General features: G+C 47.9%; 1 protein-coding gene across 2 annotated transcripts; it reads left to right on the top strand.

Moving 5' to 3' along the window:
• Window positions 1–23: 23 nt before the first annotated feature.
• On the top strand, window positions 24–21,788 carry LOC117430607 (ARF GTPase-activating protein GIT1-like). 2 transcript variants are annotated; one of them, XM_059000599.1, is made up of 21 exons: window positions 24–601; window positions 4,908–5,041; window positions 5,250–5,362; window positions 5,738–5,843; window positions 6,071–6,157; window positions 6,363–6,493; window positions 6,974–7,068; window positions 7,841–7,883; window positions 8,793–8,819; window positions 9,104–9,152; window positions 9,497–9,569; window positions 12,070–12,167; window positions 12,875–12,986; window positions 14,251–14,384; window positions 16,943–17,095; window positions 17,665–17,892; window positions 18,681–18,764; window positions 19,079–19,155; window positions 19,268–19,450; window positions 19,560–19,623; window positions 19,799–21,788. In XM_059000599.1, exons 1-21 carry the CDS (start codon window positions 550–552, stop codon window positions 20,009–20,011), a joined length of 2,256 nt encoding a protein of 751 aa, XP_058856582.1. In that variant the 5' UTR covers window positions 24–549; the 3' UTR covers window positions 20,012–21,788. The 2 variants fall into 2 exon arrangements, with proteins under 2 accessions (XP_058856582.1, XP_058856584.1); XM_059000601.1 differs by lacking the exon at window positions 8,793–8,819 and having other exon boundaries at window positions 27–601.
• Window positions 21,789–21,887: the final 99 nt, after the last annotated feature.

Here is a 21,887-nt window from a genome sequence, read left to right as displayed (position 1 = left end):
TACTATGCCAGCTAACAATGCTGCAGTTTATTGTAATGGTGCGTGCTAGGCTACACATCTGCTAAGCAGACAGATGCTTGGGTGTTGCATTGAGCTGTGCGGCCAGTGAACTGGTGGAGTTGTGGACAAGCGCTCTGAAAAAGCCTGTCAGTCAGAGTGGGGGGGTACAGTGAGCTCACTGCTTAGGTTATTTTCACACCCCCAGGTGGAGCAGTTGTGCTGCAGAGAGGAGACTGGGAGACTGTCGGTGAGAGGGAAAAAAAAAAAACCGTGACAGGAGAACACATCCCCCCCCCCTCCTTGAATTGCAGGAGCTCCGGTTCTCCTTTCCCCTCTCCCTTCTCGATACACGCTAATTATAAGACACTGAACAAAAACCAAACAAGTCTTTCACGCTGGAATAGCAGGGAATATTCGCCATTAAACCGGAGGGGAAAGGCGAGGGCCAACAGCGCCACAGTCGGCAGGCAGTCTTCCGGGGAATAGCGGGCGGATTCGGGGGACTCCATCCGCAATCAGGAGCCGCGGCTGCAGGCTGGGGAAGGAGAGATGTCTCGGAAGTTGCAGAGGAGCGAGGTTTGCGCAGACTGTAGCGCTGCAGGTAAGCTCGTTCAGTAATAACCGCGGCGGTTGGTTACTGTGTATCAGGAGGGATACCGTTTTGGGAAGGGGAGGATGGTCACCGGGACTCCGTGTCTCGCAGGGGAGGAGGGCAGCAGGCAAGTGTCTTGGATAGCGAGGAGCTCCGTGCGGCCTGCTGTGTCTCTCTGTGGTTAAAGGGCTCTGTTTCTCTAGGAAAAGGGTTTTGCATTCAAATTATTTCCTGTTTATAAAGCCTTCTCTTTGAAAGTGTAAATACATTTACACGCGCCGTTACCTCCTTTGTCAATCTGAGGCGTGGTGTCGATTAACAAAAAATACAAATACAGTATTTTATAAACCATCAAATGAATCGCTGTTACTGTAATGTCATTATAATCCTGCCAACCCACTTGTACAAAGCTCACCATTTTATTATTTTAAAATGAAGGATTTGTGTTTTGTGGTGTTTTTATTATTATTATTTTTTAAAAGCAAGCAACTTTGAAATCATTTTATTAGATTTATTCAGTTTTATTTTCTCCACCGAGGGCCTGACGTAAAACCCGTAGCTTGCACAACCGACACACACACTCCCCGTAATTTCATTCAATACATGTCAAAACATGCATTTTAAGTAATTAATTCTTTTTTATTTCCCTCGGTGTTTTGTTTTAGCAGTTCGTATAACGTGGAAGTCGCTTGTTTAGTTGCAGAAGATACAGTCTGTAGCTGCAAAACGCCAAGTGATCTAAGTTTTCCTTTGCTAGTCATGTATTACAAACTGGTTTATTTTTATATCCCATTAGTTTTTTAGGGGGGGGGGGGGGGGACGGATAGTTCCTCCTCAGTAAATACTATTGAAGTTTATTTCCAGTTAACTTCCTTAAATAAAACACTAATAATAAAACACTGTCTATTTTTAAAGATAATAAAGAACATTACTTTAAATAAATCGAGTTTGAAGCTCCGGGGATTTCAAATTTATCGTAACTGTTATGAAGGAGGCTGACCTAACCCCTGACCTTTGGCTCAACACCTGCCTGTCACTTCTCAACCTTTAAACCACATTTTCATGCTGTTGAATTTCCTGGTTTCTCCTCCTTTTACCCCCAGACCTGCTTTGGGGGGGGGGGAGGAGAGAGACCCAGGGCAGCTGCAGTCTGCAGTATGTAGTTTGACTTGAGACGTGATGATTTAGGAAAGGGAGGGAGAGTGATTCTGTTTTAGTTTAAAAGCCCTGCTAAATGATACAAAAGGGATGGCAACAAGAGTCCAGTTGCATTCCAGGTTTTATGTACCACGAGCTTGATTAGCCACAGCGTGCAGGTAGCAAGCTCTGGTGTGTCCTTATTAAACTCCTAGTGAAACCAGCAGTGCATCAAACTGCTGTGTAACGGGAGTCTTATTTTCATCGCCGTGCTTGAGGGTTTATTGTGGTTTTTAGTAATCGTTTCATTATCCACTGTCCTGGATCGCACACTAAATTCACATGTTGAGCCGCATCATTAAGTCAGGGAGAGTGCTGCGGAAATGAAAGCAGGTTCTCTTCACGCTTGAAGCGCGGACCTGCTTGATCTGGAGATTACGGGTTCAAGCCCGGAGGCTCTCGTCACTTTCATTTGAACACGTCAGACGTCTCTCTTGCACCAAGCTGCTTGCCTTGGTTTGTTTTAATGTGCGTCAGTCTCGAGGCTACATCTCCATCCCTCAACCCCCTGGGACTAATTCAGCCCCCCTGCCCCCCAGCTCGAGCTGTGACCCCTGAACCCAGAGTGTGAGGATGCAGATCTGCGTCATGTGCAAAGCAGCAGCTATGCGTTGATGCTCTTAAATGCGTTAGTAACGGCTGCAAAAGACAGCGTGTCAACAGCCTACAGAAAAAAAAGAGATAAAAAACATCAAATATGTTCTCTTTCGGCTAAAGCAAAGTAAATAACTAGTGCCTGGTTTTGGAAGGGAAATAATATTCTAGTTACCTGGACCCGTTAGAGGTAGTGCACACTGAGTAATGCGCTTCACGTACCCCTTCTGAATAGACTCGGATCCATGTTGATTCCTGACTGCCTCTGTGTGCCCTATTGACAGTGTTTTGGCAGGTGTTTCTAATATTCTGTCCAGCCCATATATATATTTCGGGGCTTTCCGGACAAAAGCCGTTCCTGAGCTGTGTAGAAAGAAGGGCTTTTGTCAGAAACATCTTGGTAATAAATAATATTTTAATCATTTTAAACCTTTTGTGTACATTGAAAGAGAACTTAATTTTCATTCATTTTTGAACGCTGCAGTTATACCTCCCTTATAATGTTTGAAATGCGTGATGTTTGTTTGCGTAACTGTGTTAAGGTGTCAAAGTCCTATAAAATAAGCAGATGGAAAATGCTAAAAAGTTCCCTGTTTCTGTGAGAATTCCCTGGATAGGTCCTGGCGGGAAGCTGCCTGACCCTCTCCCGGGAATGCTGGATAAACTGGCTCCTGCTTCCCTGGGAGAGGCAGGCAGGACTGGCAGGAAGTCTGTGACACCGCAGCGGAAACTGGAACAAACGCCGTTATTTTTAACTTTGCTGGAGGTGAAAATGATTCGTTGTGGTTCCAGATAAATAACGCACGGCTGTAGATTCAGGTCGTTTCTGGTGAATTCTGGTCCAGTAAATACGCATGAAATTCTGACACAACTAACCAGACATGACAAAGGTGCATGCGGGAGCTCTTCTGAGTTACTGATTTTAATTTTAAAAACTGTCAGCATAAACATTGAAACATAAAATGCTCCAGGAACCAGGGGAAATGCCTTGTGAATATGAGCTTTAGATATAGTGCATTACACACACACCCACACACACTGACACACACTGACACACACTCACACACTCACTTGCAAACAGCATTCTAATTAAGCCATGCCGGGATTAGCAGTAGCACACTCCCCCCCCCCCCCCCTCTCTCTCTCTCTCTCTCTCTCTCGTGTTTCGGTCCCTCGTCTTGCCGAATGCCTCGGTAACGGCCCTTCTCCCCCAAGCACATCTGGACCAGGCCTGTAAACATCTGTCTCTCTGGAGGGCCCCCTGACCTGGATGTTAACCACTTCCTAACTGGAGGGAAGGTCAGTGCGCTGTGCTGTGCAGAGGGACGCTGCTCACAGAGGGGCACGTGGCAGTAATGCCATCACCCAGCTGAGTGCCCGCTATCCGGACTCCACCGAAATCTGACCAATGATGCCAATCATGACCTAAGGATGTAACGATACAGCAGTGTCGTGATGCTGGTCGTGCAGTAAGGCCCTGACGGAAGTCAAGTGATCATTGAATGACAGGCTGTGCTGTTTAGTTTTAAAAGATGAAAATGAAATGATTTCAGGAGAGTGTGTACTCATACTATTCGAGAACCACTTGGTTACCTACAGGGAGCTCTGCCATTGTGCTTCTGGTCTTGTGTGACGGTACAAGCGATACGTACCTCTGTCACAGTCCGATGTGTTGTGTAAGGAAAGCAGCACTGATTCATCGGTAGACGATGAGTTGTCACGCCCCTGATCGGGACTGAAATTAAGATGCAGCTTGTGTACGGCGTATGACAGAATACAGGAATTCCGTTAGTTAACAAACGAACCTCGTGTTTGAGTGTGGAAATATGTGCGTGCGCTAAGATGGCTGGCAGCGAGTAGCTGTGCTGTGGCAGTGCCACTCTTTTTTTTTTTCCCCTGGGGACTGGCACAGAGCCACGCTCCAGATGAACCACATGAAAGTCTGATCCGCTATCTTGTCATAGCACTTTTTCATTTTTTTTCTTTTAATTTGGGACAGCGAGTGTGCTGCTGGATAAGCACATAGCGCCACGCTCCTCTCTATCCCTCTCTGAGATAAGCTGAGATGCTATCTCTCCCAGTGTTTGGCGGCGTTAATTGAGCCTGAAATTACTGTGGTTTTGTCGGCTTTCATCCGTCCTTTCTTCTTCGCTTTCGTTATCAAGCTGCCGTCCTGCTATGCACAGCAGCAGCCCGCTTTCCTTTATATATCTGTGTGCAGGGATGGAAATATGACTCTTATTGTGTAGCAATTTCACCCATTCCAGGTTTTACTACGAGCTTGATTATCCCAAGTGTACAGGTAACAAGTTCAGGTGTGTCTTATTAAACTCATAGAAAAACCAGTAATGGATCAAACTGCTATGCAATGGGAGCCTTATTTCTATAGGCGCCCGGTGTCACAAGACGATACAATCAAATAGATCTGCACTATAGTTTTGTTCAGTGTGTCTGTGTGTGTGTGTGTGTGTGTCTCTCTGTGTGTGCAGTCAGTAACCCCCTGCCTCTCCTCTGTTGGTTCCAGACCCCGGCTGGGCCTCTATTAACCGAGGTGTGCTGATCTGTGATGAGTGCTGCTCCGTGCATCGCAGCCTGGGGAGGCACATCTCCATCGTCAAGCACCTCCGGCACAGCGGCTGGCCTGCGTCCCTGCTACAGGTACCTGGGCGGGGGGTTGGAAGAGAGGGGGCGAGGGCTGAGGGGGAGGGGACGGAGCTGGAACTGCGAATGCTTGTGTTTAAGTGAGAGGGATGGGAAAGGGGGGATACTGGGAGCGAGCAGTGTGTAAGGGAAGTGAAGGGAAGTGTACTGGGTGTGCCTGGGAGCGAGCAGTGTGTCTCTGACGGTGTTCTCTGTGCTGTTTCAGATGGTGCAGACCCTGGCCAGTAACGGAGCGAACTCAATCTGGGAGCACTCCCTCCTGGACCCCGCGCAGGTGCAGAGCGGCCGCAGGAAACCCAACCCCCAGGACAAGGTCCAGTAAGTGTCCGCCACCAATAACCTTCCCCTGGGTCCGGCACTCCAGGGCTTCCCCCGATTTCTGTTAACCCGAACATGTGAAGTCTTTTGTTAATTTACTGCAATTCAATTTAAATGAATTTTATTTTAATTTATTTTACCACAATCTCTCAAAGCGCTTTACATGTCGGTGCAATATCAAGAAGCAGTAAAAATTACAAAGTAACAGTAAATAATAATAATATCAGTAAATAACATGAAAGCAATACAGTAGTTAGCTGATTGCAAAACTGTGCTGCTCTGTCTTGACATGTTGTGCAACGGATCAGGAGAGACAGCTAAGATATCTGTATGTTAGCAGCGTGCTAAGTGCCTGTCTGTCTGTCTGTCCCACAGCCCCACCAAGTCTGAGTTTATCCGTGCCAAGTACCAGATGTTGGCCTTCGTTCACAAGCTGCCCTGCCGAGACGATGACGGAGTCACAACCAAGGATCTGAGCAAGGTGAGGGTCGGGGGTCAGGGTTGGGGGGGGGGGGGGGGGTGATTTAGAAAAAAAAAAAAAAAAAAACTTGCAAAAGAATCGTAAGGTTCTCCAGCTGTGTCTCTACGCGGACAATTTGAAGCCAGAAGTTTTTAAACCTATTTTCTGTGTATTATAGAACTGGGAAGAATAAATTAGTTTAATTACTGTGTGATTTTACTGATCCGTATTTCTGTTTGTTTCTCCAGCAACTGCACTCCAGCGTCCGCACTGGAAACCTGGAGACCTGCCTGAGACTGCTGTCCCTCGGCGCCCAGGCGAACTTCTTCCACCCGGTGAATACAAACTGCATGAGGACTGTACTGTACAGGGATGGAAACGAGGCTCCCGTTGCATAACAGTTTGATCTACTGCTGGTTTTACACCTGAGCTTGGTTACCTGATACGCTGTGGCTAATCAAGCTCATAGTAAAACCTGGAATGGATGCTAAGCAATAGGAGTCTGATTTCCATCCTTGCTATCTCTCTCTCCCCCTCTAGGAGAAGGGCACCACTCCCCTGCATGTTGCTGCGAAGGCCGGTCAGGTGCTGCAGGCTGAGCTGCTGGTGGTGTACGGGGCGGACCCCGGGGCCCCTGACATCAATGGCCGGACCCCCATGGACTACGCCAGGTCAGTCAGTCTCCGCCCCCCCCCCCCAGACAAACCTGCAGCCAAGGCAGCTGCTGCACAGGAGGCAAGGGGGTTGTGATTTGATCATCAGGTACTCCGCTAGCATAAGACGCAGCTGGGTTTGTTGAAGCATTTTGCAGCACCAGGGATGCATTAGGGGTAATCTCAGGTTAACAGGTCTGCTCTTTTGCTGGCGGATCAGAAACAGGGAGTCTTTCCCTCTCTGCTGTGTGTTGAAACAATTGAAAAATGAAGCCTGCACGTGGAAGCTAGTTGAAAATCTGCTTTCAGAATATCCAGATTGGTTTAGGCATGACTGTCAACACACAGCCTCCTTCTCTTCATAGTCTGTCCTGGGTAAAGGCCATCCTGTGCAATAGTGAACTCGTGGGAAGTGCAGCTTCACTAGAAATAAACAAGCCCTCCCGATGCGGGGCCGTTGGCGGGGCCCTTTTAACCTCTCACCTTCACCCCCGGCAGGCAAGCGGGCCACGTGGAGCTGGTGGAGCGGCTGGTGGAGTGTCAGTACGAGCTGACGGACAGGCTGGCTTTCTACCTGTGCGGGCGGAGGCCAGGTGAGTCTCTGATTCTATACTCTCTACCTGTGCGGGCGGAGGCCAGGTGATTCTCTGATTCTATACTCTCTACCTGTGCGGGCGGAGGCCAGGTGAGTCTCTGATTCTATACTCTCTACCTGTGCGGGCGGAGGCCAGGTGAGTCTCTGATTCTATACTCTCTACCTGTGCGGGCGGAGGCCAGGCGAGTCTCTGATTCTATACTCTCTACCTGTGCGGGCGGAGGCCAGGTGATTCTCTGATTCTATACTCTCTACCTGTGCGGGCGGAGGCCAGGTGAGACTCTGATTCTATACTCTCTACCTGTGCGACGGAGGCCAGGTGAGTCTCTGATTCTATACTCTCTACCTGTGCGGGCGGAGGCCAGGTGAGTCTCTGATTCTATACTCTCTACCTGTGCGGGCGGAGGCCAGGTGATTCTCTGATTCTATACTCTCTACCTGTGCGACGGAGGCCAGGTGAGTCCCTGATTTATTTAGTCTCTACCTGTACAGGTACGCAAGAAAAAAAACAAATCAATGCGTACAGGTAAATCAGACTGGCAAATCTATCATAAATCATCAAGCTCCTCTCAGCCAATCGAAAGGCTGTTCCGGTATTGTTTTGCAGTAAGTGTTGTCTCGTACAGGGTACGCTGTCAGCTTGCCAAGAATTCTAAAGACCTGGATAACGCCGCTGACTGTGGCTTACAATAAGTTATTGTGTACAGCTGACCCTGTCTCTTGTGGTATAAGAGTATCTCCTTCACTATTTTTTGTATGTGTTTTTTCAGATCATAAAAATGGGCATTACATTATCCCTCAGATGGCAGACAGGTAAGTCTGGGAACTGATCAGGAATGATCAAAATAGATAAACTGTGGTGCCTAGGATATACAAATATAATAAAGCAAACCCTGCAACTCGCACATCAAGAAATACTTTATTGGTTTTTTTAAACCGATAAAGTATTTTTTGATATGTGAGTTGCAGGGTCTGCTTTACTTTAACTGATCAGGATAGCACACTTTGTGATCAATTGCATGCTGATGGGGGGCCTGTCTCTGACACCCTGAACCGATCTGAACGTGTTCTGAAATCCCTTACTAACATGCTTCTTGGCTTTGAAATGGGATGAGATTGAGTTTTACAGCCAGTTTTTATAGCGCATGTGGAAACACGGGGTCTGCCTTTAAGAGATTACAATTACCACATATGACCACACGAGGGAGCTGTTCACATTGTCTGGAGACTGCGGCTGCAGTCACATCCTAACAGCAGAGAAGCCTGTGTAATAGATTTGAATGTGCTGCTGCATGTTTTACCACAAGGGGGAGCTGTTTAGTCACAGATCAGAATACTGCCTGTCTGGTTTAAAAGTTGCTCCCGATTAACTGGCTGCTGTTTGCACTCCAGAACTTCTCTGCTTCCAGAGGAAGAGTATTGGCTGCAGGAGAGGTTTAAAAGATGCATTCCTAGTGAAAAGGTTATTTAAAATCGATTCTGACCTGTGTAAAGAACTGCACAGCGCTCCGTCTTGATTGAAAACCGTGAACTAGCGAAGAGCATGTATTCTGTACGCGAGGGATAAAAGGTTTTTTAAAATTTGTATGGTGAGGGTTGGGGTGGGGGGTTGTGTAGATGCTGGGTCTCTCTCTCTCTCTCTCTCTCTCTCTCTCTCTCCCTCCCTCCCTCCCTCTCACTCACTTGTTTCCTGTTCTCTCCGTCTTGCTGCGCTGGAGGCAGAGCTCAGCCTAAGTGCTCGACACAGAGGTACCTCCACACTAACTCACTCACACCCTCCTCCTTTCTTTCTTTTTTGATCTCCCATTCTCCTAGCATTGTGTGTGCTTGTTTTAGGTTTAGGTTTTTAATTTAATGTAATTTTTTTATTTGTAATTTTGTAAAAGTCCCATTCCCCGAACATCCCTCCTCTTAGAGTACCTGCCCCCCCCCTTCCTCCCCTCCTCCCCCTTCCTCCCCTCCTCCCCCTTTTCCACCCATTCCACACTCCAGTTCTGTGTGACAGACATGCTGTTTCTCACTCTCTCCCACAGCCTAGATCTCTCAGAGCTGGCCAAGGCAGCTAAGAAGAAACTGCAAGCGGTGAGTCTGTAGTTTGAGAGGGTGGGGGGGAGGGGTGAAGGGGAAAGAGTGGAGGAGGAAGAGAGGGAAGGGGAGAGGAGAGGTGGTAGAGGTTAAGAGAAGGGGAGGGGTGGTAGTGAGAGATGGGAAGGGTAAATGAGAGAAGGGAGAAGTGGACGCTCAAAGGGGAGAAGTGCATGTGTTTTCCGAGCGGTGTTCCCAGCCTGCTCTGTTGTATAATCCTGTCTCTCTCTCTCTCTCGCTCTGTCTCTCTCTCTCTCTGTCCCTCTCGCTCTGTCTCTCTCTGTCTCTCTCCCTCTGTCTCGCTGTCTCTCTCTCGTGTTTGTCCCTCTTCGTCCCCGCAGCTCAGTAACCGTCTCTTCGAGGAGCTCGCCATGGACGTGTATGACGAGGTGGACCGACGGGAGAACGACGCCGGTGAGTCTGAGCTCTTCCACGTTCATCGCAACACTGAGAGCTCGAGGAATACTCCGAGGAACTGAATTCAACGTCAAACCTTTCGACGCTTGAAGACACTAAAAAAGACTTGCAGTTGAAACGTTTCTCATTGATTTGAAGTTTCTTTCAGTGTTTTTTTTAATGCAGTACTATTGTGTTTATTAGCTGTGGGAGAATAACTATGATATTCATATTTGATAGAGCTTTTAACTGGGCTTTATTTAATTTTTTGCTTTTTCTTGTTGTAGATTTCGAATGAATAGAAATATGAATGGGGCGGTAGAGGGGCGGGGCATGCATTTCCCAGGGCTGAGTTCTTTCCCAAATCAGGCTGGCAAACCATGTAACAGATACTGTCAGTCTGTACAGGTTTTTATTCCATACTGAGAAGGACCCAGTCCTGGAAGGGTTACACTGCTGTTCCTCTTTGTCAGGGCTGAGTAGATCACAGCACAGGGAGTTACTGCAGCTCCTGGTGTCCTCCTGCCTACGCACATTTTTTTCCATTTTTAGTCGACAGGAAGCAAAGAATGAAGCTGCGGTGGAACAGCTTGTAACAGAGAGAGAGGAATGGAAGAGGAGGGGCTGAGATCAGGGAGTGAATTCCACTGGAGGCTCCCTCCCTTCTCTCTCTCTCTCTCTCTGCGTTGTTACAATCTCACAGATCAGTGCAGGACCTCATTTTGACAGGCAGGGCTGTTTCTGTTGAGGAGCACATCTCACTGCAGAGCTGCCGTTCCGCGTGTTAATCACGGAGGTAGGAGAGATCTCAATATTCACGTATCGCTTGGAGGATAGGAAACCAGCACTGTATTGTGACGCTGAAAACTCAATACAGTCTAGTCTAGAGAGCTCAGTGCTGTACTGGGGATCTGAGAGCTATCTAGTTCAATGCAGGATAGTCTAGGGAGCACAGTGCTGTACTGGGAATCTGAGAGCCAGCTAATTCAATACAGTCTAGTATAGAGAACTCAGTGCTGTACTGGGGATCTGAGAGCCAGCTAATTCAATACAGTCTAGTATAGAGAACTCAGTGCTGTACTGGGAATCTGAGAGCCAGCTAATTCAATACAGTCTAGTATAGAGAACTCAGTGCTGTACTGGGGATCTGAGAGCCAGCTAATTCAATACAGTCTAGTATAGAGAACTCAGTGCTGTACTGGGGATCTGAGAGCCAGCTAATTCAATATAGTCTAGTATAGAGAAGTCAGTGCTGTACTGGAGATATGAGAGGCAAGCAAATTCAATACAGCCTAATCTTATACTAAACTTGCAGACTGCCTCCTTCTGGTGATTTTCAGTAACTACACCCAGTTAAGTCATGTGAAGCAGCAGTTTATTCTGTGGCAACAGGAAGAGGGGTCAATAACGTTTTTTTTACACGTGTGTAACGCCAGTTTGAACGATCAAATCGACTTGAAACATCGCAGCGTGTTTTGGCTGGCTTGCTCTGCGCTGTGGTTTAGGCAGGGATTTAGAATGAAAGCAATTCCACCCATACCTGTAAAACACTCGATAGACAGTGTGGGGAAATTTAGAAATACTAAAAGAAAACTGAATTACAAACGCTGTGATGAGAAGTATTTCCCGCTGTCTTTCTGATAGGCTGGGAGATGCATGATTGTGTGCTGGTGTCTTTGGGGATGAAGACAGCAGTGTAGTTGAGGAATGGAAAGCCGTGTTTTGTGTTGTTGAGCGGCAGATAGTTTTTAGTACGGTCACACAAGTTTATATCCAGTGAGCTCCAGCTGGAGAGATAAGGAGGGTGACCTTGTTCCCCCTTCGCTAGAATCACACAGACACAGGAATGTGCTGCTTGGATCAGGGTCCTAGTGCCTTCATGCTCTGCATTGCACCGTGCATGCAGACCAGTCGCAGAGAGAATGACAGCACTGTGATATTCTAAGACATGGGCACTAATCCTGGACTGGACTGGCAATGGTGCGTATGGAGGACCAAGTGCTAACGTGAAACTAGCTGGTGCTCAACAGAACCGCTGTCTGGCTGCCAAAAAGAACTGGGGTCTAGTCTCTGGACAGGACTGGCCAATCTGCATGGTAGAGTAGCGACCAATCCTTATGTTAAAAATGGGAATGGTTATTAGTTAAACTGGACAGGTCAGTGTGCACGATGCAGACTGGGAACCGTGACCCGTGCACACACACACACACACACACACACACACACACACACACACACACACACATACACATGTATTCATGACTCCTACACACTCATCCATGTGTGTCATCAACTGATTTTATCAGGACCAGCAGACGCTTAGGGAATGAATGCAGGTAGGCAGGTGAGCCAGACTAGCAATCCACACTGAGTGAGACTTGCAGATAATTACGATACTCTGTAGCTGTGCAGAGATGTGTGTCTTATCCTCTCTCTCTCTCTCGCTCTCTCTCTCTCTCTCTCTCTCTCTCTCTCTCTCTCTCTCTCTCTCTCTCTCTCTTGCTCTCGCTCTCTTCAGTCTGGCTGACCACTCAGAACCACAGCACTCTGGTGACGGAGCGCAGTGCTGTCCCCTTCCTGCCTGTCAATCCAGAGTACTCTGCCACCAGGAACCAGGTACGCAAAGATAGGAAAATGGAAAGAGACAGATGACAGAGGGAGGAGAGAAAGGAAATGGAATAAAAAAGGGAGAAGCAGAGAGAGCGGGAGGGGGACGTATCAATAGATGGAGAATGCTGCCACATTTCAGGAAGTTGTGTAGCTGCCAGGCGAGGGATGGGGGCTGGGTACAGTTTATCTTCCAGCTGTAAGCATCTGGAGACAAACCCCCCACCCTGATTTAAACTTGACCCGTTTCCAGAAACGCTCAGGGTCTCTTGTCTTTATGATGTGCTGCGTGTGTCGGTGTGTTCAGTAATTACTCAACGATTAGTTTAGATAAGAAGTGCCTTTCGATAAGTTTTTAAACCGGTTTAAAAAAATAAATAAATAAAACATTGATGTTAAGACAAGGCTTTGTTTTAAGAGGGTTCATCTCGTTTTTGTCGTTTCTCAATGGCTGTGTAACGTTAGCATTTTGTTTTTTTTTTCTTTTACACAAATAAAAAAGACTCATCATAATTGAAATGGGCATTATAACCCCACAGATCTTGACAAAGAAACTGATTTTAATTTTGTCTTTTAAATGTTGCAGATTATGTCCTGATCTGTTCGCGTGGTATTTAGGTGTGTGTGTTTCTCTCTCTGTTTGTCGCTGTACCGGGGTGTGTGTGTGTGTCTTTCTGTCTCTCTCTCTCTCATTGTACACGTGTCTCGTCTCGCAGGGGCGTCAGAAACTCGCCCGATTCAATGCCCGCGAGTTCGCCACGCTGATCATCGATATCCTGAGTGACGCCAAGCGGAGACAACATGGCAAGGGCCTGACCAGCCCCACAGGTGAGGAGGGCAGGGGAGAAGGAGCAGGCTGCTAGCAGTACTGCGTTTTGAGTTGGCGGGGGTGGTAGTGTCTGTGTGTGTGTGTTGTAATGTGGTGAGTTGCAAGGCTACAGTAATGCATGTGGTACATCTCTGAAGCCCAGAGATGGGAAATAAGACTCCCATTACATAGCAGTTTGATCCATTCCTGGTTTAACTGTGAGTTTTTATTAAGACACACCTGAGCTTGTTACCTGTACACACTGTGGCTGATCAAGCTCGTAGTAAAACCTGGAATGGGTGAAGCTGCTCTGCAGTAGGAATAGATTCAGGAGTGTAAAGAGACTTCTTGGTTCAGAAGACGAGCCTCTTTGCCAGGATTCTTCACTGAATAAAGGCAGGAAGTCTAAACATTCCTTCCAAGTTGTGTTTACAATTTATGAGTGTTTTAAAATGTATGGACGGGGGAGTCTAATTCCGTCTCGACAGCAGTCAAGATAAAGCAAATATTCATATCAATTAAAACCTTCCTGACGTTGACAGCAGTTCACTCAACGCAGAGCAAAGACCAAAGAAAAAGACAGAAGCAGAGAGAGAAAGAACTGCTTATATGGTAAAGTGGGAAATGTAATAATCAGCTGGAATGCTTTTCATGATTTATTTTCAGCGTGGCGAGTCTGTTGGCTTCTCTCCTTGCATTCTGTTGACTCGTTTCCAATTCAGGGTCAAAGTTTGTTTTTCCAGAATCGTTCTGCCCCCGAAACTGCTTTCCCGTGACTTTTCATTTCTACGAGTTGCATTTCTCCCATTCCATATCCCCGTCAGTCACTGCGTGCCCAGTTAAGTTTTCTAGCTATGGATCTATTTTATAATGCATAATGGGGTTTTTTTGGTTTTTTTCCCCAAAGTTTTGGCAAGGCAATTTCTCGAACCCCCTAGAGTTCATACAAACTTACAGTTTCAAAAAATAACAAAACCGTGCCTGACGGGGATATAGAGTTCTCCCCCGTCTGTAGTAATATATCTGAGTTGAGGCAGAAAGCCTGCTGCACGCCCTGCAGTCAGTTTACTGTGTGCGTGATGGAGAGGCGCTGAGTGAGTGTGATCTGGAAGCTGGTTTCTGTGATTTGCTCCACTGCAGACGGCTCTGTTGTATTCCAGTTAATTGAGAGGACAGGGGGGACTTCTGCTGTCTGGAACTGTTCTCAAGGTTGTCAGGGTAACAGTGGTTGTTGTTGTTCTCGAGGTTGTCAGGGTAACAGGTGGTTGTTGTTGTTCTGTGTAGATAACCTTGACTACAGCCTGCGTAACCATGGCGATGCGGACGACCAGCACGATTACGACAGCGTAGCGTCGGACGAGGATACGGACCAGGAGCTGCTGAGGAGCAGCAACTCGGGGAGGAACAACCGGGCCAAGGTGAGGGGAGAGAACCGAGTCGAGAGGGGACCAGGGGAGAGAACCGAGCCAAGGGGGCCAGGGAGAGAACGGGCTTCAGGGGAGAGAACCGAGCCGTTAGGGAGCCGGGGAGAACGGGGACCAGGGGAGAGAACCGAGCCAAGAGGGGGCCGGGGAGAGAACCGAGCCGTTAGGGGGCCGGGGAGAACGGGGACCAGGGGAGAGAACCGAGCAGAGAGGGGTCCGGGGAGAACGGGGACCAGGGGAGAGAACCGAGCCAAGAGGGTGCCGGGGAGAGAACCGAGCCGTTAGGGGGCCGGGGAGAACGGGGACCAGGGGAGAGAACCGAGCCGAGAGGGGTCCGGGGAGAACGGGGACCAGGGGAGAGTAGGGAATGGACCTAGTTTGAGGAGGAGAACTGAGGTGAGGGAGAACTGGGCCATGGTGAGAAGAGGGAAGAGGGATGGATTGTTTAAAATACAGAAACGCGTTGTTGACTCTTGGTTTAGCTCTGTCTGCCTGCCTGTTTACACGTTTTTTCGACGACCAGACAGAGTTTTCTATAACTACATAGAGCAAAACAAACTGTATTCAAATTCCTGTTCTCCAGTTCTCCAAATTCCTTGTGGTCTCTGACTGTGGCCGTGTGACCAGGGCCTGCTCTCAAAGGAGCTGGTGGCCCATACATATTTTATCCCTGATGTCAGATGTTATTTTGGGATATGAGGGTTGGCTTTGTGCTGCCGGGACTGAGCAGGGTGGGGGAAGTGACAAGTTAACATCCAGTCCCTCCGTTCTAAACATGAGAGACCCGGGCCGCTTCTTCCCTCTCTCCCAGTCCCTCTGCTCTAACCACCAGGCTACCCTGAAGTATGTGAGCTGTGAGAAGTGCAGCTGGTTTCCCAGTCTCCCTGCTGATTACAGACTGCTCCCAAACCTCACAGCTCCCTCTCTGTCCCACAGACACACTCCCAGTGAAGTGTGAGTCTGCATCACGCGTCCGCGTGTGTCTCCACTGTGTGTCTCTGCGCCTGCTATAGAAGTCTCTGCTTCACACCTCTGATTTTAGAGGAGGTTCTCAATTTACTTTTGCTCCTTTTTTGAGCAAAACCACCCTCCAGAGAGAAAGAGGAGAGGAGAGGTTGAGGGAGGGAGGGAGGGAGGGAGTTGTCATGCTAAGGGAGAGCTGGGGAGGGTTGGGAACACCAATGGTGTAGCTAGGGGGTGGTTCTAGGGGTTTGAAACATTGCAGAAACATTTTTATAAATTATTACTAGGCTGTCAAGCGATTTACACTTGATTTAAAGAAATATGCGGTATAATCTTGATTTAAAGAAAAATAATGTCAGTTAATCTTGGTTTTAATCGCATATTTAATTGTACAATTACTGCTTCCGTCTCATTGAAGCTTGTTTTATTGCTGATGCTATTGTAATGTTGGAATGTATTTTCTGTTTCGGCCAGGTTACTGTTCAGATTATTGTATTAATGTTATTAGTGTAGAATTCCGCAGCTAATGCTACTGTAGTTTGAACTGGAAGACCTTGCGCACTGTGAGGGGCTGCTGAACTGTGGGCAGTGTGGTGGTGTCTTGAGATGAGGGGGAGAGATCGTTACCACGGGGTACTTTTGAGCAAGTTTCACTCCGCTCTGTATCCTAATGCTATAACTAAAAGCAGCAAACCTGTGCCAAGGAAATAAAGAATATTGCTGAGAGGGACAAGACAGGAGTGCGATTAACGTGTGCGTTAAAAAACGAATCTCCCAATAAAAGAACGCGTTAATCACAGAAGTTAACTGCGATTAATTAGCAGCCCTAATTATTACCCATCTGCAAAAATCCCCCTCGAAACAAAATTCCTGGCTACGCCACTGGGGAACACCCTGCTGTTGACGTTGGCATGGGTGTGTATCTGTCTATCTCTCAACCAAATGCAGGATTTCAAAGAAACATGACTCGTAAGTAGAACATGTGTTTTCTGATGTTTACAGTGCAAGTGCATGCATGCAGGGTAGGAAGGGGGTTTTCAAACCCTCTGCAATTTTTTCTTGATCTCTCTCTCTCTCTCTCTCTCTTGGAGTCCGTTTTAAAGAGCAGAAAAAGGAAAGTGGCTGGCAAGGATATCGTCAGTCTGCTCAGTATTTTAGATTACTGCTGGTCACTAGGATTAGGCTGGAACACAGTTTATTTAAAATGATGCACAATACAGATCCATTTCAATGTGTGCGGTGTGTTGACAATGCTCTGTGCGAGCTGCAAAATAATGAGCTAGTCCTGCTGTCTGTCTTAATGGCTTTAAAGTTTTGCACTTTCTTCTTGTTCTATTTATTGATATGATATGTTGTAGGGGTTAGAATGTTTTGATTTGAGAAAATACTCTGTTCTGCTTTCTGTTAAATTTGACTGATCTCCCGATTTTTTGATTCTCAGCAGTTTAGCAGTTACTGAGAATGTGACGGAGAAGACTGAGGGAATGTGCAGTAATTCTGGATGAAATCTGCTGCTTGTTCTAAAGGACAGGAGGCTGCGTTTCTTGGTTGTGTTGTTGACGCTCGTCCCTGTGTCCTCCCCCTCTCAGAGCATGGACTCCTCGGACCTGTCTGACGGGCCCATCACTCTGCAGGAGTACCTGGAGGTGAAGAAGGCCCTCGTTTCCTCCGAGAGCAAAGTGCAGCAGCTGATGAAGGTGAACAACAACCTGAGTGAGGAGCTGCGCCGGCTGCAGAGAGAGGTAGGGGGCGCCACTCAACTGCCCATGGGATTGGAGGGCGCTTTTTAATTTGCTCACATGACCTCCTGGGCACCCACGGGAATATAATGTGAACTTTTGTTTTCGTCAAGATTTCATTTGCTATGGTTTGTTTCCATTGTTTGGGGGGGATTTCACATTTCAGTTTTTAATCAGTGAACCCCCCCACCCCACACCCCCCTCTCCACCGGAAATGAAATTTGAAATGCGTTGAATAATGAAACATGTTTATTAAAATCACCGCACAGGAGGTCTGACTGATGCACCCACGAGAAATGGGAGTTGAGAAAGTCTGCAACAGAAAGTCAAGTGATGCCGTGTAAAAAGGAAAACACGTGCTTAACAGATCTGAAACTTGTCTGCAACTCCTGGTGTCCTGGGATTCCCCTACCACTAATCATGGACTCCCTTGCCTAAGGGAGTCAGTGAAACCAGACGTGTGTGTTTTCAGGACCTGGTCAAGGGTTTAACTGATTCAGTGTAAGGAACAGGGAGTGCCAAGGTTGCCCACACCCCCCTTATAGAAAGCTGACCCCTCCCCTCTCCCCCAGATCCACAAGCTGCAGACAGAGAACACCACCATCAGAGGTCAGACAGGGGCCGGGCCGTCGCAGGGGTCCGGGGTCGCAGGCGAGCGTTTGGATCAGGGGGTGGCGCTGGCACCCCCCCGCAGGGACAGGCAGGCCTTCTCCATGTACGAGCCAGGCGCCCCCCCCAAACCCTTCGGCCACCAGGGCATGGACGAGCTGGTCAGCCGACTGCAGCCGCTACACTCCAACGTAAGTGCCAGCACCCCCTAGTGGTGAGCACAGCCAGACCGAGGGGCGATTCCAGCAGCAATTACAATTCCAGCAGCATTGTGTGCTGAAATTGCAATTGAAAATGCTACTTTTGTTCAATTGCAGTTAACAGTTGCAGCAATTCCAATTCTAATTAGTTATACTAAAAAGTAACACCAGCAACTGCACACGTGAACATGTTCAGTCCAGCAAAAATCAAAGGTGCAAATGCAGAAACGTTACTACATCACTTTTTATTTTTTCTAACAAATGAAGGGTCACCAAAAAAAAAAAAAATCAGGAGAATAACTATCGCTGAATGTAAAAGGCATCATGGATCTGTAAGTGATGAATCTTGTAGAGCTGTGTAATCAGTTATAAGGTAGAATTGCAGTTACAATGGAATTGCAGTTCATTCAGAATTACACTTACAATTCTAACTGACCCCAGGTCTGCGCACAGCACAGGGGTGTGGCTGCTGGACTAACTGACTATAGCCGTGGACTGTGTGTGGCCACTAACAACAGCCACTAACAACAGCTGTCTTGCCATTAAGACAGAAATTGTGCAAACTAAGAGAGACTCTCTTTTTGTAGTATTATTTTAGAATAATTAAACAAAAAATGTTGTTACGGGGACCAAAACCCAACAACCTAACCAGTCTCTGTATCCTGATTCATTCATTCTCATTCTCATTCTCATTCTCATTCTCATTCTCTCTCTCTCTCTCTCTCTCCTTTCCTTTCCTTTCCTTTCCTTTCCTTTCCTTTCCTTTCCTTTCCTTTCAGATCCGGAAGGGTGTCTCCAGTGGCCCCTCCCCCTACAGCGCCCTGCACCTCTCAGGGACACCAGAAGGTGGCAGCAGATACATGGTAAAGTAACCCTCTTTCTCAGCCTTGCTTCCTGTTTTCAAGTTTGCCTACGTGGCTGCAGCTCCTGCTGCCTGCTGCATGGCCCTGGAATGAGGATACAGCCTGGCAAGCGAGTCCTGTGTTAAATGTCCTCAGCCTTAGTTGGATATCCTCGTTTTGATTTGTCTTTTAGAGGAGTCGGGGTTCCTGTGGCATACTGATCCAAGCAGTCCGTTAATAAAGTAAAATCTCCCGTTTCCTGGGTAGGGGCTGGCTGTCATTAGACGTCATTGTTCAGAGTCTGAGAAGGTCTCTCTCAATCTCTATCTATCTAGGCGCCCAAAGGGGACAAACATGGCAGCGGCACGGACAGCGATTACGACAACACTCAGACACAGGAGCCCTCGCTCAGGTAAGAGTGTGAGAACACAAGTCAAGGCAAACTGAAATTGTTATAGTTTTACCCTGAGGTTATGAACCCTGTGTTATTGCTGTGGGATACTGACCCTGTGTGTGTGCTGCAGTGTGTCTGAGGGCCGGGTTGCCCGCGGGGGGACGGAGGATGACCCCCGCTCGGAGGTGGACGAGGGGGACAGTGACCCCGACCCCACCCTGCCCTGCACCGAGGACGTCATCCTCAAGACAGAGCAGGTGACCAAGAACATCCAGGAGCTGCTGAGAGCCGCCCAGGAGTTCAAACACGACAGGTGAGGAGAGAGACAGGTGAACAGCACACCTGACAGAGATAGACAGGTGGGGAGAAATGTCTGCGGCCCCTTTTTTTTGTCTGTGATCACTGTGCCTCTGTCCCTGCAGCTTCGTGCCCTGCTCTGAGAAGATCCACACTGCCGTCACTGAGATGGCATCACTCTTCCCCAAGGTGAGAAAGAGACACTCCCGTTCCAGTTGGGGTCATTTTTGTTTCTCTAAGAAAACCCCAAAAGCCAAATAAAAAAATAAGCATTACTTTAAACTTGTAAATAATGAATAACGCTGGGTTTTGATATGAAGGAGGGTCCTAGCTGACACGCTGTGCCGTTCCTCTCTCCTGTCAGAGGCCTGTGCTGGACGCGGTGCGGAGCTCCCTGCGGTTGCTGAGTGCCAGCGCGTTCCGCCTGCAGAGCGAGTGCAGGAAGACGGTCCCCCCCGAGCCGGGGGCCCCCGTGGACTTCCAGCTCCTCACCCAGCAGGTCATCCAGTGTGCCTACGACATCGCCAAGGCAGCCAAGCAGCTGGTGACCATCACCACCCGCGAGAAGAAGCAGTGAGAGGGGGGAGCAGGGCGCAGGGCAGGGGAGAGGACCGTCACCACCCTGAAACTGAAACACTGCAAGGATACCGAGTGATCCCTCCTGCGCACCCCTGCAAACTAAACTGCTGACAGCGTCGAGAGGGCCTGGAAACCTGGGAGCTTCGTCGACGTGGAGACCTTGCCAAGCAAGTCTCTGAACCCTGAACTATGATTTGATTGAAGACTGACTAACACTGGAATTTAATTTTTAATTATTGTTGGTTCTTTTTACATGTGTTATATAAATATATATATATAATAATTTTTTTTTGTTTTTGGTTAAACAGGCCTTAATTCTGCTATTTTGTTTTGGTGAGAGTTTAACGACAGTGGCTCATTAAGGACACATGGGTAAACAAAAACAAAAAAAAAGTTCTATTTAAGAGGTCATTTCAAAAAATTCCAGTCTCCACATTTCCAATTTGTTGTGTTGAGATCCTCAGATTGTTTGTTTATTGCTTGATAACAACACTTTGACTTTGTCCCTGGTGAGCTGCCGTAGTTTAGCGTACACACTCTCTTGACTCTGCTTGTGGCCTCCCGAATGTAACTCGTGGGAAAGAAGGGAGACCTAGGCGGGTCACAAGCTGGTTCGCTAGCCATGGAACACACACCCCGCAGTCCAAGAGATCCCAAACCACTCCCCCTGGGGCTGGAGCTGCCTGGATACAACCCCAGCTTACATTTCACTTTTATACCCCCCTCAGTTTTTGCCCTTACAGACCCAGCAGGTCTGGCACGCTGTACAACTGAAGCATCCGCCCCTGTGAAGTGACCTGCATTAGTACGTGGTGTCTCTGAGTAAGTTCCCAGCTCCTTCCACAGCGACACCGCTCTGCACAGGGGACTCTGGAGCGGCTTCGGAGCAGTGCTTGTCCTCTCTGTGACCGGTGACACACTGAGTGCACAGACCGCAGTGGCACCTAAGAGGCTGTTGACAATGAGGATTTCTAGTTGTAATGCAAGACAACGGAGACCGTTTAAGATCCACTTCTCGGGGTGAACAGCAGGTATCTGCGATGTGCTTGCGGTAATTTGCAACTACATCGTGACAGGCATACGACAGACTGACCCCTCTCCCCTTGGCACTTACCAACACCCTGGGCGCTGAACCTGCCTCATTGAAACTGCAATACACAGCCTGATGCAGGAGACCTGTGAAAGGACTTTTAAAAACAGGTAAGACGTGCAACGAAGTGTACTGTAGACGCCATCTCCAGCACTGACACCACCCTCCCCCCTAACTTCAACACCACCTTTCCAGCAAACAACAACTACTGCTGCCACGTTTTCATGCCTGCCTCATGCATACTGATGCTCACTCTGTCAGCTAGCCGTAACTGGGGGAAGAGGGGGGGCCACCCGAGTTCCAGTTCCTGAACCTGGTTTTGATTTTGTTTTGCTCCTGATGGATAAATGACTTTCAGATCATCTCAGGTGCCAGGAAACACAGCTTTGCCTAACCTGCACCGTCTTCACTGGTATGGGGTGAGAGCACGCGCTGACATGAAAGTCCCCCTGCCTCCCTTTGTGCGCGCACACACACACACACACACACACACACAAGCACGTGCACGCCCGCTGCTGTTTTGAGATAAGTACTGCATTGTAACATGCCCTGTATCCCATGTGCACTTGCACAGCTAATCTGTGGGAAGACTGGTGGTGGGGATTTAAAATTTAAAAAAACTTAAAAGTGTAAAAAAAATAAATAAAAACTCAATTGTACATTTGTAATAAAATGAATAACATGCTGCATTGCTCTCCGGAGTTGTATTTCAGAGTGTACGCAGATGTGTCTGTTGAATGGAAGACGTGTGTGTGTGTGTGTAAAGTGGAGATTAAAGACAGGA

This window comes from Acipenser ruthenus, chromosome 26, assembly GCF_902713425.1.
Source record: "Acipenser ruthenus chromosome 26, fAciRut3.2 maternal haplotype, whole genome shotgun sequence".
NCBI lineage: Eukaryota > Metazoa > Chordata > Actinopteri > Acipenseriformes > Acipenseridae > Acipenser > Acipenser ruthenus.
Note: the sequence above shows the minus strand (reverse complement) of the source record. Positions and strands in the feature narration are given on the sequence as shown.

Coding starts and splice junctions, on each gene's coding strand:
- LOC117430607 (XM_059000599.1), top strand. CDS start 550: ATGTCTCGGAAGTTGCAGAGGAGCGAGGTTTGCGCAGACTGTAGCGCT. Junction 602..4,907: donor CGCAGACTGTAGCGCTGCAG/GTAAGCTCGTTC, acceptor TGTTGGTTCCAG/ACCCCGGCTGGGCCTCTATT. Junction 5,844..6,070: donor CAACCAAGGATCTGAGCAAG/GTGAGGGTCGGG, acceptor TTGTTTCTCCAG/CAACTGCACTCCAGCGTCCG.